Here is a 15,295-nt window from a genome sequence, read left to right as displayed (position 1 = left end):
CTGTCTTGGTGAATCGGTGAAATTCTTTGACACAAAATTATTGTGGAAGCCAAGTTAGTGGATATATTTAAGGCAGAGATGGATAGATTCTTGATTAGTACAAGCGTCAGAGATTATGGGGAGAAGACAGGAGAATGGGGTTAGCAGGGAGAGATAGATCAGCCATGATTGAATGGTGTAGATGATGGGCCAAATGGCCTAATTCTGCTGCTATAATTTATGATCTTGGGCTTGGCAGAATCTGTGCATCCCTGTACACATGACATGAACCACCCAGAATTTACAAAAATGGATTCGAACAACTAATCCTTGACCCTGACAGTGCCTAAGAAAGAAAATAAATGCAAATATTAAATACATTTTCTTATAAATAGATATTGTAACTTTTCCTGAATCATACTCTAGTGGTGGTAATGATTTGTGATTTTTTGGAAAATAACTTCCAAAAATGTTTTATGTTGATTGGAATAGTTTGAACTTCTAATTATGTAAGGGAATGCTGTTTGGGTATCTCCTTATGTATAGGGATCATGTCCCATATTTAAATCTATCTCATATCTTTATACATAAAACTCTGATCTGGATGTGTATTTATGTTTGTGTGTGTGTTTGTTTGATGTTCATGTGCGATTCATATTTCCTCAAAAACACAACGCGCTAACGGTGAGATTTTTACATATTCCGATAGAGATTTACGCCATGATGTCAAAAATCACCTCATCTGAAAATTTGATGCATTTTTTCCCCAGTTATTTATTTAAAGTTATAGAGCTGATAACGTCACAATGGCTCTGCTCCTCGCGGCCCACTGCGCACTGTTTTCGACGCGCAGCCTGCTGGGCACTGTTTTCCAAATGCTGCAAGTTACGTCCCCCCCCCCCCCCCCCGACTCGCACTCGGCCGGCCGTCCGCAGCGCCCCGCCCCGCAGCCCAACCCCTCCCCATCCCCCCCCCTCCCGGGCTCTGGATTAAAGCCGCTGAACACACAGTAATTTGGTAGGGCTTCGAGGTCCCGAGCGCTTAGATGAGGGCCCCCCCCCCCCCCCTCTCCTCCCCTCAACCCCCCCCCCCCTCTCTCTCCCCCCCCCCCTTCTTCCCCCCCCCCCCCCCCCCCCTCAACCTCCCCCCTTCAACCTCTCCTATCCCCCCCCACTCCCTCCCTCCATCTCTGCCCCACTCTCCCTGTCTCTGCTCCTCTGTCTCTGCCCCCTCTCTCTCTGTCCTCTCTTTCTCTGACCGTCTCTCCTAACCCCCCCCCCCCCCCCCCCCCCCCCCCCTTCTCTAGATGCACATGCGAGGCGGGGTTCCCCTTGGTCTAGTGTTCTATTAAAATTCAGGACCAGGTCCTGAATTCTATGGAACTGTATTGTTAACATCCTTACAGTTCAGAAACCATCTACCTTTGAGCCAATTTTGAATTCAATTTGCAAATCTTTCCATGGAGTTTGTCTTTATTTTAACCAGACTGTGTGCTAGGCCATGTCAAAAGATTGTTTAAAATCCAGAGCTAGTTTTTTCATTGTTTGCACACTTGACAGTTCAAACCTTTTTAATGTTCAATGTCAGACAAGAGGGCATAGCTTTAAGCTGAAAGGCGCAACATTTTAAGGAGATGTGCCTGTCAAGTTTTTTTTTTTAACAGAGGTTAGTGGGTGTCTGGAAATAGTTGTTTATGGTGAAGGTGTTTAAGATGATTGTATATAGGCACGTGGATATGCAGGGAATGGAGGGGTATGGATCAATTGATGCAGTTAGTGTAGCTTGGCACATACATTGTGAACTGAGGGTGTGTACCTGTGCTATACTTCTCTTCATTCTATGTTCTTTATCCTGGTCTCTACATTTATATCGAAAATTAATATATTTTACTAGAAACAAAATAAGGAATCAGAGTGGCGCATTGTCGTAATGGGTAGAGCTGTTGCCCAGCAGCATTTATAATCCAGGTTCAATCCTGACCTCTGGTGTTGTTGAGTTGAATTTGCACATTCTTCCTTTGCCCGTGTGCGTTTCCTCAGGGTGCTCCAGTTTTCCTCCCATATGCCAAAGACGTGCAGGTTTGTACGTAAATTAGCATGTGTTTTTAAAAAAATGTTCTGTCTCCTTCTCTCTGTCTCTCTCTCTCTCCCCCTCAAACCCTCCCCATCCCTCTTTCGTATCCAACTTTTCTCCCTTGTGAATCTATCCGTAGCTTTCCCTCCTCCTAACAGAGATAGCCACCAGTACATAGTCACCTAGTTGGGTATCTCTGAATTACACAATAAGTTACTTGGCATTCCTTGGAATGACTCTTGATCCTTTCCAGACAAAATTCCTCCCAACGACTATCTTGCACTCCAAAATTACAGATCTAGGGTCATGTAAACCAGGCAAATAAACTACAAGAGTTTAGGTTAGTTTCCTGAACATTTTATTTCACACCAGTTGGATTGTGGGGAAGATGGATGATCAGCCATGATCATCTTGAATGGCGGTGCAGGCTCGAAGGGCCGAATGGCCTACTCCTGCACCTATTTTCTATGTTTCTATGAAATCTTTCAAATTCCCTCTGAGTATGATCGAATCCCTACAAATAATCTATACTATTTTTATCTGTTGCACCAAACAACCTGTGTTGAAATTTTAATTATAGTACACCGTTTAGGTTTTTTGTGTAACCAAACTCAAGGATTGAGACTATGGTGCTTGATTGCAAAGATAAATCAATAAGTAATGTTTGGTTGACATCAGGAACTGATTGCTAAATCAGTGAGAGATGTTTAGGTTTATTATTGTCATGTGTACTGATGTACAGTTTTGCATGGTATCCAATCAGATCAGGTAACTATTTCTAAATATAATTACATCAAACTCAAGTAGAACAAAGGGAACGACATAGACTGCAAAATATGACTCTCGGCATTGTAGCGCAGCAGTTCTATAGACAAAGCCCTATGCCCGCGATGGGGTAGAGATGAATAGGATAGTACCCTATCTTATGGAAGGACCATTCAAAAGCCTGAAAACAGAGGCGAAGAAGCTGTTCTTACATGGTGTGCGCTTTCAGGCTTCTGTTCCTATTGCCCGATGGAAACAGATATGATCTCTTTCGAAGGTGTACATTGACATCCACACAGGCATCTTGAATTTAAACTGTTTCTGTTGTAATACAATCTGTTTTCAAGTTAATATAGTTAAATCATTGAATAGAAAAATACACTTGAATATGCATTGATTTGGAAAAACTGAACTTTACTTTAGCTCACTATCATGTGCACCAAGGTACAGTGAAATGCTTTTGTTGTGTGCTAACCAGTCAGCGGAAAGACAATATATCATTGGGCGACAGATAGCACAATGGGCTAAGAGTTCGGCTGGCGACCGGAAGGTAGCCGGTTCAAATCCCGCTTGGAGTGCATACTGTCGTTGTGTCCTTGGGCAAGACACTTCACCCACCTTTGCCTGTAATGGAATGTAATTACGGCGGCAGGCGCGGGCACACCGCGACGCCCTGTGTCTCCCTTTCAAGGGAGATGCTAAAAATGCATTTCGTTGTCTCTGTACTGTACACTGACAATGACAATAAATTGAATCATTTCATTTTTTTTTTTTTTTTCATTTCATATGATTACAATCGAACCATTCAAAGTGTACAGATACCTGATAAACGAAATAACATTTAATGCAAGATTAAGCCAGTAAAGTCAGATCAAAAGTAGTTTGAAAGTCTCCAGTGAGGTAGATAATAGTTCAGGACTGCGTTCTAGTTGTGGTGGAATGGTTCAGTTGTGTGATAACAGCTGGGAATAAACTCCCTGAATCTAGAGGTGTGCGTTTCCCCACTTCTATACCTTTAGCCCATTGCGAGAGGGGAGAAGAGGAAGTGGCCAGGGTGCGACCCATCTTTGATTATACTGTTGACCTTGCCGAGGCAGCATGAAGTATAAATGGAGTCAATGGAAGGGAGGTTGGTTTGTGTGGTGGTCTGGGCTGCGTTCACAATTCTCTGCGATTACTTGTAATCTTGGATGGATCTGTTCGCAAACCATGCGGTGATGTATTTTGATTAAATGCTTTCTCTGACGCATCTGTAGAAGTTGGTGAGAGTTGTTGCCTAACTTCCTAAGCCATCGAAGGAATTAGAACGTTGGTATGCTTTCTTGGCCATTGCTTCCATATGGGTGGTCCAGGAGACGCTGGTGATATTTACTCCTAGGAATTTGGTTTTCAACATATTAACTTCTTCCGAGTAAATGAACAAGATGTGTGGTACCTAATGTATCACTGTTTCATTTTAAGAATTGAGAAAACTTCACCTGCATCTCCATTTAGAGTTTGACATAGCTATTCAATAGTGTCTAGTGAATGTTAATTTTATTGTTTACTTAACAGTTTTTTGTATTATATATTTTAAGCTACTTTATTCATTTTTCCCCTTCTCTTTACTCTCTCCATAGACAACCGGACCTATCATTTCCAAGCAGATGATGAGCAGGAATGTCAAGTGTAAGTTCTGAGACAAAATGCATTTTAATGCTTTTTAAAGTTATAATGCTTTTTAAAGTTTTTTTATATCTACATGAAATCATATCATTATAATTTTACAATATTAGACAAATATATTGGAAACAGTTCTTAAAACACAGCATCATGTCATTCTCAGTGCAATAAATCCTCTTCAGCACAATCATTCATTGTTCTGGGGTACAGCTAGCAGGAGGTTACGCTACCCCATTGCATAAATGGCTTGTTTCTGCGTTGACAATTCCTGGGAATTTCTAATAACAAAGTTAAATTTTATGATGCTTTATGGAAAATATATATATTTAGTTTTAGGTAGACAAAAATGCTGGAGAAACTCAGCGGGTGAGGCAGCATCTGTGGAGCGAAGGAATAGGTGATGTTTCGGGTCGAGACCCTTCTTCAGACATTATTTACATTTAGTTTTAGATCTGATCTAAATATGAACCTTGAGAACCAGGATCCATGAAATTTCAGAATTCCATCTTCACAGATTAATTTATAAAGTGAAATATAATTGTCATTCTAAAGCACGAGTTGAAGTTCAAAACATTGTTTCATGGTGGAAGCAAGAATGAGGTGTAAATATTTCACCAACAGTCTTATGTCACTATGTGTCACTAAACATTTAAAAATATATATCCTAATGTTATCTTTTACTTCTGCACTTTTTCTTGCAGTCATATCCTAATTAATATATCTTTTGTAATGGTGATTATTACGTAGAGTACGCAGCTGGGGATTGAGAAGGGCAGTTTCTAAAATGTTTAAGTTGATTCCATACAACAATTATTTATTTCCATATCGCAGTGTCAACTTAGAAAAACATGCTAATGCATTTACACAAACATGTTAAATGTAAGAGCAAGATATTAGGAAGAGTGGCCAAAGATTGATCACAAGGTGGATCTTTAAAGTACATAGTAAAATGGAAAAGGTCTGTGTAAGAGAAGGAAATATTAAATGATCTTTTAAAGCATAGGTCTAGATCGCTGAAAGTCTGCTACCAAAGGTGAAATGAAGGATGCCGTAAAGTAGAAGAGACCTTTGTTGAAAGGTCAGAGTTCATAGAAGGTAGTGAGGTGATGGGAAACATTGAAAATAAATGTGCTTGTGGGACTAGAAAAGATCTGAGATGGGATTTGGTACAGTTATAAGAGAATAAAGTTATCAAAAAAGAATTGGCTTTAATGTTCAGCCTTATCAAGTCAAGTGGAACTTGACATGGGAATAGAATACTGACAAGAGTTTTTAGGTGAAACCTGTCTGAGTTTAACTGGAAGACCACTGAAGTGGTCAACTCTGAAGAAAATAAAAGAATGGGTAAATGATGCACCATCCACTTTGCAGAACTCAAGGGAAGAATTATCCAACCTCTGTGTTGTAGGGTATCAGCTTGTGGTTGAATATGGAAGCTGAAGCAGTCCAGATTAATTTGACAAAATACTTGGGAAAGGGAATATAGTTGCTTGCTTGGTTTGGATTTGATAGTATTAAAAATGTTCTCTTATTCTTTAGTTCAACTGAAGCATTTTTACCCATTTGAGAAGAACTGTCTCACAGCACAAAAACAATGGAAGATTCATAACAGATGCTCGAGTTATTCAACTTGTTTATAAAGGCTGACCATGTATCTGCTGTAATGTTGCCATAGGAAATATGTAGGAGATTATTAGGGTCGGATTAAAGTTTTGGGAACTAGACAAGCAGTCGATCGGGATGTGGGGAGAAAACATTGTGAAGAACAGAACAAAACACACAATTTAGTACTGATATTCTCATTAACATATTTCAACTACTTAATTCCAGAAATGTCATTTTGATATGTTTATGCATTTGAGATGACGTCATTCCTGATATTTTAAAATTAGTTACATTTTTAAACAGATGGATATCAGTATTAACCAACAGCAAAGAGGAAGCATTAAACATGGCATTTAGAGGAGAGCAGAGCAGTGGGGAGAACAGCATCGAGGATCTAACCAAAGCCATAATTGAAGATGTGCAGCGGATGCCTGGCAATGATATCTGTTGTGACTGTGGAGCTTCAGGTCTTTACTCTTTTTATATTTTAGCAAATGTTGTTTTAATTAGTATTGTTATTGGAATTGTTCTGTAATTTTCAAATGTTCACAAATCTTACCAGGTAAAATGAGTAATTGTTTGATTTCATCCAGATTGATATCCAAAACAATGTTGGCTTGCAGTTCCCTTGCAATATTTTGCTTTTTGTAGCTGGCTCTTTGGTGTGAAAGCCAAGCAGGATGTATTCTACCATGCCCCCCTTCTAAACAAACATTAACACCATATTTGGATGCTCAAAACTGGTAAACAGTTCTTTCCTGTTGTATAAGGAACACTAAAAAACAGTTGCTTTAATGCTCAATCTACAAAGCAGCTCTGTTGAACTTCTGCTCCGAAAAGAATTTGCAATCCTCCCATGGATAATATAAATTTTTACCATATTTTAAAATATTACTACAAAATTGAGTGTTTTATAACAGTTCCAGATTTTGAGAGATCCATGCTCACTGTGTAAGATCATATACTAACTTGTTGTAGTTTTTTTCACAGTGATTTAGTTGGTGGCATTGTTACCCATGAACAAGGTGATTATATGTTTAAGTGTCACTCCAGGGACTTGAGGATATTTTGGTGTAATAAATGAGAGAATGCTGCACTGCCAAAGCGGATGGGTCTTAAAACAAGAGCTCTGCCTGTTCCTCTAGGTGAATGTAAGAGATCAAAAAGCTATATTTTGAAAGAGCTGAAGGCCTGGCTAATATTGATCCCTCAGCCAACGCAATTAAATTGCGAATCAACTGATCATTGCCTCAGGGCTTTTTGTGGGAGATCTCAATGTCCAAATTGATGCTGGGTTATCCTCCAATAGTGAATACTTTTGAAAAGTACTTGGCTGTAAATAGCTTTCAGACATTGGGGAAGTGTGCTTCATAAACATTTTTTTAACAAGGAAGTTAAATATAGATAATTACAATATTTCTAAAATATTCTGTGTTTACAATTGTGAATAATCTGCATTTAGTTCCCGTTTTCAATTCATGCTGTTCACTGCTAATTTTTTCCCATGCAGTTACCCTCCCCAACTGTGCTATTCTTGACAACCCCCACTGTCCCCCACAACAGTAATCACACCCTGCTGCACATCTTCTAGCTGTGAAATTATCTGTATCCTGCCACTGTTCATTCTTCAGTGCAGCTTGTTGTGCCCCAAAATGCAGTCGAGAGCAGCTGTATTTTGTTCAGAACTGAAATAAACCATTACTTCAGTTTTAAAAGTTTTGTCCATCATCTACTTACTGCCACCTGCAGGTAATACTGGTGAAATGCAATTGTATTTCCAGTTTTTGTTGTTGTTCATAACTGCTATCTTGCATCAGAAGTATTGCTACTCTTAGTGTTGCAGTCAGTTGCACTTGAACGTGATTAATAATATCTCAAAATTTAACGTATTTCAAAAAATGATGAGCCGACATGAGCTGGTGTTTTCTGCAAGTGATTTTTTTTTTCCGAACTTTTTTTAAGAATGTCCCTTTTACTAATGGTATGTCTATTTAGCTCGGCTTGTCATACATGGACTCGTGTTGACGACATCGTTCTAGACTAAATGAAGCTTTCCACCTTCCTTAATAGTAGAAATATTTTGAAATGTGTTTGGGGAGGACATCCCCTTCTGTTTTTGGTGTGCCCGCAGTGCAGACCATCAGTTATTAAAAAGTGGAAATGGTGGGCTAAAATGAAATTTATGGTGAGCTTATCCTGATTTTGCTGGAAAATCTGTATCGGTACAGAGCCTACTGGGTTGGGACCTTATGGAAATCTGACTTTACATGAAATTTCCAATAAATCTTTGAAAAAAAAATTTCAAGACATGAATAATAACAATAAAATACTGATAATTAGCTGTATACAGAATATGTTTCAATAGTTGAATTATGGGAGTGCTAGTGTTAAATTAGTCGGTATTCCTTATAATGAATGAATTGTAGGATGTGTATGCAGTGACACCATATGGGTAGCCAAAGTAAATGGTCATTTTTGACATGGACAAAGTGAGTTACAGACAGTTCTCAGGAAAGAAACCCTACGCGATCCATGGGGACTGACTGCATTCATTTTTAATTAAATTAACAATAATAAAAGATAAACATTTTAAGATTTTGACAGCATAGATTGATATAATATGATAATATAGTATAAAATCTTGCTTGATTTTACTCTGTACACAGTTATTTATGCTGAATCTTCAAGGGAGACTAAGTTGCACACGGAATTGAGTAAAATTCACTTTTATAAACAAAATATCCTCTCTACCATTTTAAGGCGGAAAACGAAAACAGGTTTGAATGAGTTGACTGAATTAATCGTGTTCCAATGAAGGCTGACAGTAGCGAAATCCAATGCATGGGCCATGATGAGAAATGTTTAAAATAGCAGAATAATGCTAAACATATATCCAAAATTAAATTGGAGCCACTGTGGGCATCTTAAAACATTGTAACAATTATGTTAAGAATTTCCATGGATTCTCTTAATATTTGCAGAAAGAATTTGTTTTTTTGGTGAATTCCGTTCTTTTGTATTTGATTTGCAGATCCAACTTGGCTGTCAACTAACCTAGGAATTTTGACATGTATAGAATGTTCAGGAATACACCGAGAAATGGGAGTACATATTTCCAGAATACAATCATTAGAACTGGATAAATTAGGAACCTCTGAACTCTTGGTGAGTTATTGAAATTATAGTGTATTCTAGAAAACTTATATTTTTTATTTTTATTTATTTTATTTAACCTTTATTTAACCAGGAGAAGTCTCATTGAGATTAAAAATCTCTTTTACAAGAGAGTCCTGGCCAAGATAATAATGCTTACATTTTGCCGTGTGTGGTCTAATTTACAATATCAGACAAATTGTGGGGCATCATTAGAGTGGTTTATTCTGCATCCATGCTCACATTCCATGTGATTGAGGAAGTGGGGACATATGATGACTGGCTGATATGTTACCGCCAGAGTTCGAGAATTACCGAAGACTGGTTCCGCCAAATTGAAACGAAAAAATATTTGTTGTTGCACATGTAAAATAATTAGATAAATGGTATTAATTAGTCTCAATCATTGCCCCCAATAGCTGATCTCTTTCCTGTTCATTCATCTCTCCACCTGCAGACTGCTAGTGGATCAGCTATCACTCGTTCTCTCCACATTTCCATCAGAATGTACTTTAATTTATGACAAGGCCATTACTATCCATGGGTTTATTGCGGCCTTGCTCAAACTCTGGCTTTAGTGATATCTTCCTGTCATATGAAGCCTTGTGGCCTGACTGCATCTTCCATCTCTCACCTTGCTCTTATTATCTATCACTTACCTTGCTCTTATTATCCAGAACATATCTCGTCTAGTTCTCCTATCCCTTAGTCATTACAACATGTTCCATTCTTTTTACCTCTCATTCAAGTTATTGTTTCTCCTGCCCACTCAAAGTTAAAGAAAAAGAACTCAATAAATATCTTAACTTTTTTCCTTTTTCATCCTCTGCATGAAATGGCTTCTCAATGTAAGTAATTTCAATACCCATGTCAAATCATTAACCTTTCTCTCCTGTCGGGGCACTGCCCTTTTGTTTTTGTTAATTTCTTCGGTATGAATTTCCTTTTACATATTCAACTCATCCCATGAGTTTGCCATCTTCACTTTCTCATCCCTCTGCTATTCCTCCATGTATTTATCTTAGGTCCATCATATTTTCCATCTGTAGTGTCCTGCAGCAACATCATCCAAAAATGATTACTTTCTATATCCACACTAAACATATAACATCTCTCACTAAAATCTCCTACCAGTGGAAACATCCTCTACACATCCACTCTATCCAGGCCTTTTAATTTTCAAATTGCATTGTTTCAACCCATTTAGCATGATGCAGTGCTGCCTAATATATTGGAGATGGTCTCACCAAACTTTGTGCTGTGGTTGTTCCTACCAATGTTATTGTGAATACAAACAGATTAATTTGGTGAGGACAAGGTCAAGTAAAATTACCTGTTGATATGCTCACTACTTGCTGAAGAGCCAGGATTTGGTTAGACAAGTCAATAGGATAATGCCCTAATCCAGAATTCTGGGCTTTTTCAAATTGTTCATATTGTTAGCAGCTCTAATTTATCAACTGTGGGAAGATTGTGGTAGTCAGGACAAGGCAAATGGAACTTAGCAGGAGGTTTGATCGCTCATGTTTGACCTGATTCTGTAGACTGAACTTAATGTTGAGGATCTAAGTGTTGCTCCCTCCCTGTCCAAATAGCATTGGGCCACTACATCTGGTGAGTTCATTAGTTGGTGGGAAAGGATGTGGTCTGACATACTGTGAAGTGTGATCTGAACACTTCTAAGATGTGTTTATGTTGCTGTTAAGATTTTTTTTTTTTTTTTTTTTTGCCAGGTTTTAATTCGGTATTTAATTTATGTTTTTAAGATATGGTTCTCTTAAAGGGCTGGACAACATTTTCAGTAAGCAATAAATGAAAAAGTTTAAAAAAAATCTGAACCAAAAGCAAAGCGTTGGAAACACTCAGCTGTTCAGACAGCATCTGTAGAAAGAGAAACAATTAATATTTCAGACTGTGACATGCTATCTCTCCATGTGACATGCCAATTTAATATGTTTTATATTGACACACCAAGTCTTTGGAGCTCCATTGTGCTACATTTTCCCCACTTGGCATATACAATATTTTATCTTTTTCTGATCCTTGCTTAGAAATCCATTTGCTTGTTTTGCATCAGGATTAGGATGTATTTGAGTGCAGAGACGGTTCACCAGACTGATTCCTGGGATGTCAGGACTGTCTTATGAAGAAAGACTGGATAGACTTGGTTTATACTCTCTAGAATTTAGGAGATTGAGAGGGGATCTTATAGAAACTTACAAAATTCTTAAGGGGTTGGACAGGCTAGATGCAGGAAGATTGTTCCCGATGTTGGGGAAGTCCAGGACAAGGGGTCACAGCTTAAGGATAAGGGGGAAATCCTTTAGAACCGAGATGAGGAGAACTTTTTTCACACAGAGAGTGGTGAATCTCTGGAACTCTCTGCCACAGAGGGTAGTTGAGGCCAGTTCATTGGCTATATTTAAGAGGGAGTTAGATGTGGCCCTTGTGGCCAAGGGGATCAGAGGGTATGGACAGAAGGCAGGTACGGGATACTGAGTTGGATGATCAGCCATGATCATATTGAATGGCGGTGCAGGCTCGAAGGGCCAAATGGCCTACTCCTGCACCTAATTTCTATGTTTCTATGTTTCTATGATTTGGGAGCTATTTTCAATGCTGACTAGGAGATATGGCTTTCTAACTCATCTAAGTCTTTAAAATTTGCTATGAACAGTTGTGGACCCATCAGAGACATTTGTGGTGGACCATTCATTGCATTTTTTCCAGTTTGAACACTTGTCAATTATCCTTGCTCTCAAATCCCTCTGCCCAGCCATTTTTCAAGTCAAATCTGTAATTTACCTTTCTTTCCATCTCATCAGTGTGCACATAGCTTATGGTAGTAAATGCCATGTACATTTGTGTGATACAAGCATAAAATGGATGTCATTGGCGCTCCCATTTGGAGTAGTATAATGACCAATGTAGTACAGTTGCTGCATTATAGCTCTAGAAGCCTAAATTCAATCCTGACCAGTGTTGTCAGTGTGGGGTTTGCTCATTTACTCTGTGACTCTGGGGTGTCTACCAGGTGTTGTAATTATCAAGTTGTACAGCAGATAAATAGGTCCTTCGGCCCAACTGATAGTCTTATTTTAACTTCAGTTCACTATCGGCTTTGATGCAAGGCCAGTGACGTGAAACATTGACTGTATTTCCATTTCTGATGTTGGCCAACCTGATTCTTCTGTATTCTATTTCAATTTCCAGCATCAGTATTATTTTGGGCAATGTTAATACCTTGGCATAAATTTGGTCACTATGTGCACTATATGTAGAACTGTAATGTTAAATGTACAAGATAAATGCAAATTGATGTATTGTTTTTGTGTACTTTGTATTTAGGAACTCTTTGAAGTATCATAACAACAAATGTGTTATACCCTCAAAAACTCCCAATATTTCCCACTATTATGAGGCTAAATACTGCACAGAATATTACAATTAAAGGAAATACAGGGTTATCTTTAACCTAGATAGCTATTTCTTTACAACTATGCATATAAACCTTAAGTGCTGTCTTTATGACCTTAACTGTGCACCTTTACATTTCAAACCACTGAGCCTATTTCCATTCAAACTCTTTAGTGATGTTTGAGGGATTAAAGAGCTGTCGAGACATGAACAAAGGCAAGAGATATAAAATGAGAAACTTCATGTTTATGAGGCTGTGGAATTGCTTAGCTGGGAAACTATTAGCATTGAAGATTAGATCTGATGGGAAAATCAAGGGGGAAAAAGTTGAATGGATATAGGATATGGGTCACTGATACTACAGTCATACAGCATGGAAACGGGCTCTTAAGCCCAACTCGTGCATGCCGACCAAGTTGCTGCATCGAAGCTAGTCCCATTTGCCCGCATTTTGCCCATATCCCTCTAAACCTTTTATTTCTATGTAACTGTCCAAGAGTCTTTTAAATTATGTTAAAGTACCAGCCTCAACTAACTCCTCTGACAGATCATTCCATAAACCCTCTAGCCACTGAGTGAAAAAGGTTGCCATCCAGGCACCTATTAAATCTTTCCCCTCTCACCTTAAACTCATGTGCACTAGTTCTTAATTCCTCTAACATGGGTAAAAGACTGCACATTCACCCTATTAATTCTCCTCATGATTTTATACACCTCTATAAGATACTACATTCCAAGGAATAAAATCCTAGTTTGTAAAATCTCTCCCTGTAGCTCAGGCCCTCGAGTCCTAACAACATCCGCATACAGTGGCCTCCATAATGTTTGGGACAAAGACCCATCATTTATTTATTTGCCTCTGTACTCCACAATTTGAGATTTGTAATAGAAAAAAATCACATGTGGTTAAAGTGCATATTTTAACAATTTTGACATTTAAATCTAGTCCGATTTTAATAATGGCCATTTTTATACATTTTGGTTTCACCATGTAGAAATTACAGCAGTCCCCCCATTTCAGGACACCATAATGTTTGGGACACAGCAATGTCATGTAAATGAAAGTGGTCATGTTTAGTATTTTGTTGCATATCCTTTGCATGCAATGACTGCTTGAAGTCTGCCATTTATGAACATCACCAGTTGCTGGGTGTCTTCTCTGGTGATGCTCTGCCAGGCCTTTATTTGCAGCCATCTTTAGCTTATACTTGTTCTGGGGGCTAGTCCCCTTCAGTTTTCTCTTCAGCATACAAAAGGCATGCTCAATTGGATTCAGATCGGGTGATTGACTTGGCCACTCAAGAATTGACCAGTTTTTAGCTTTGAAAAACTTCTTTACTGCATTAGTAGTATGTTTGGGATCATTGTCTTGCTGTGGAATGAACCACCGGCCAATGTTTTGAGACATTTGTTTGAACTTGAGCAGATAGGATGTGTCTATGCACTTCAGAATTCATTATGCTACTACCATCAGCAGTTGTATCATCAATGAAGATAAGTGAGCCAGTACCTTCAGCAGCCATACATGCCCAGGCCATAACACCCCCACCATTGTATTTCACAGACGAGGTGGTATGCTTTGGATCTTGGTATGTTCCTTCTGTCTTCCATACTTTGCTCTTGCCATCACTCTGATATGTTCATCTTTGTCTCATCTGTCCACAAACCTTTTTCCAGACTGTGGTTGCTCTTTTAAGTACTTTTTGGCAAACTGTAACCCGGCCATCCTATTTTGGCGGCTAACCAGTGGTTTGCATCTTGCAGTGTAGCCTCTGTATTTCTATTCATGAAGTCTTCTGTGAACAGTGGTCATTGATAAATCCACCCCTGACTCCCGAAGAGTGTTTCTGATCTGTCGGACAGGTGTTTGGGGATTTTTCTGTATTATAGAGAGGATTCTTCTGCCATCAGCTGTGGAGGTCTTCCTTGGCCTGCCGTCCCTTTGTGATTAGTAAGCTCACCAGTGCTCTCTTTCTTCTTAATGATGTTCCAAACAGTTGATTTTAGGAAGCCTGAGGTTTGACTGATGTCTCTAACAGTTTTATTCTTGTTTCTCAGTCTCATAATGGGTTATTTGACTTTCATTGGCACAACCTTGGGCCTCGTGTTGATAAACAGCAATAAGTTTCCAAAGGTGATGGAAAGTTTGGTGGAAAGACTAGATGCTGAGAACTATCTTCTACCTGCATAAAGGAGGCAATTTAAACACACCTGAGCAACTACAAACACTTGTGAAGCAATGTGTCCCAAACATTATGGTGCCTTGAAATGGGGGGGGCTATGTATAAACACAGCTGTAATTTCTACATGGTGAAACCAAAATGTATAAAAATACCCTTTAATAAAATCTGACAATGTGCACTTTAACCACGGATTTTTTCTCTTACAAATCTCAAATTGTGGAGTACAGAGGCAAATAAATAAATGATGCGTCTTTGTCCCAAACATTGTGGAGGGCACTGTAAATCTTCTCTGCAATCCTTCGAGCTTAATGACATCTTTCCTATAGTAGAGTACCCAAACCTGAACATAATACTCTAATCGCAGCTTCAACAACATCTTGTACAACTGTAACATAGCATCCCAACTTCTATATTCATTACGTTGACTGATGAAGGCTAATGTACCAAAAGCTGCCTTT

The 15,295-nt window shown here is 38.7% G+C and overlaps 1 protein-coding gene across 5 annotated transcripts in view; it reads left to right on the top strand.

Moving 5' to 3' along the window:
- The window catches only part of LOC129696711 (arf-GAP with SH3 domain, ANK repeat and PH domain-containing protein 1-like), a 196,086-nt gene that overhangs the window by 128,812 nt on the left and 51,979 nt on the right, over positions 1-15,295 (top strand). For all 5 annotated transcript variants that reach the window (XM_055634834.1, XM_055634832.1, XM_055634835.1 and 2 more), the window contains 3 exons: positions 4,437-4,485; positions 6,388-6,551; positions 9,116-9,249. In XM_055634834.1, the coding sequence (XP_055490809.1) occupies positions 4,437-4,485; positions 6,388-6,551; positions 9,116-9,249 (347 nt within the window). The remainder of the gene's footprint in view (positions 1-4,436; positions 4,486-6,387; positions 6,552-9,115; positions 9,250-15,295) is intronic.

Source organism: Leucoraja erinacea, chromosome 4, assembly GCF_028641065.1.
Source record: "Leucoraja erinacea ecotype New England chromosome 4, Leri_hhj_1, whole genome shotgun sequence".
In the NCBI taxonomy this organism is placed as follows: Eukaryota; Metazoa; Chordata; class Chondrichthyes; order Rajiformes; family Rajidae; genus Leucoraja; species Leucoraja erinaceus.
This window is presented reverse-complemented; position numbering and strand designations above follow the sequence as displayed.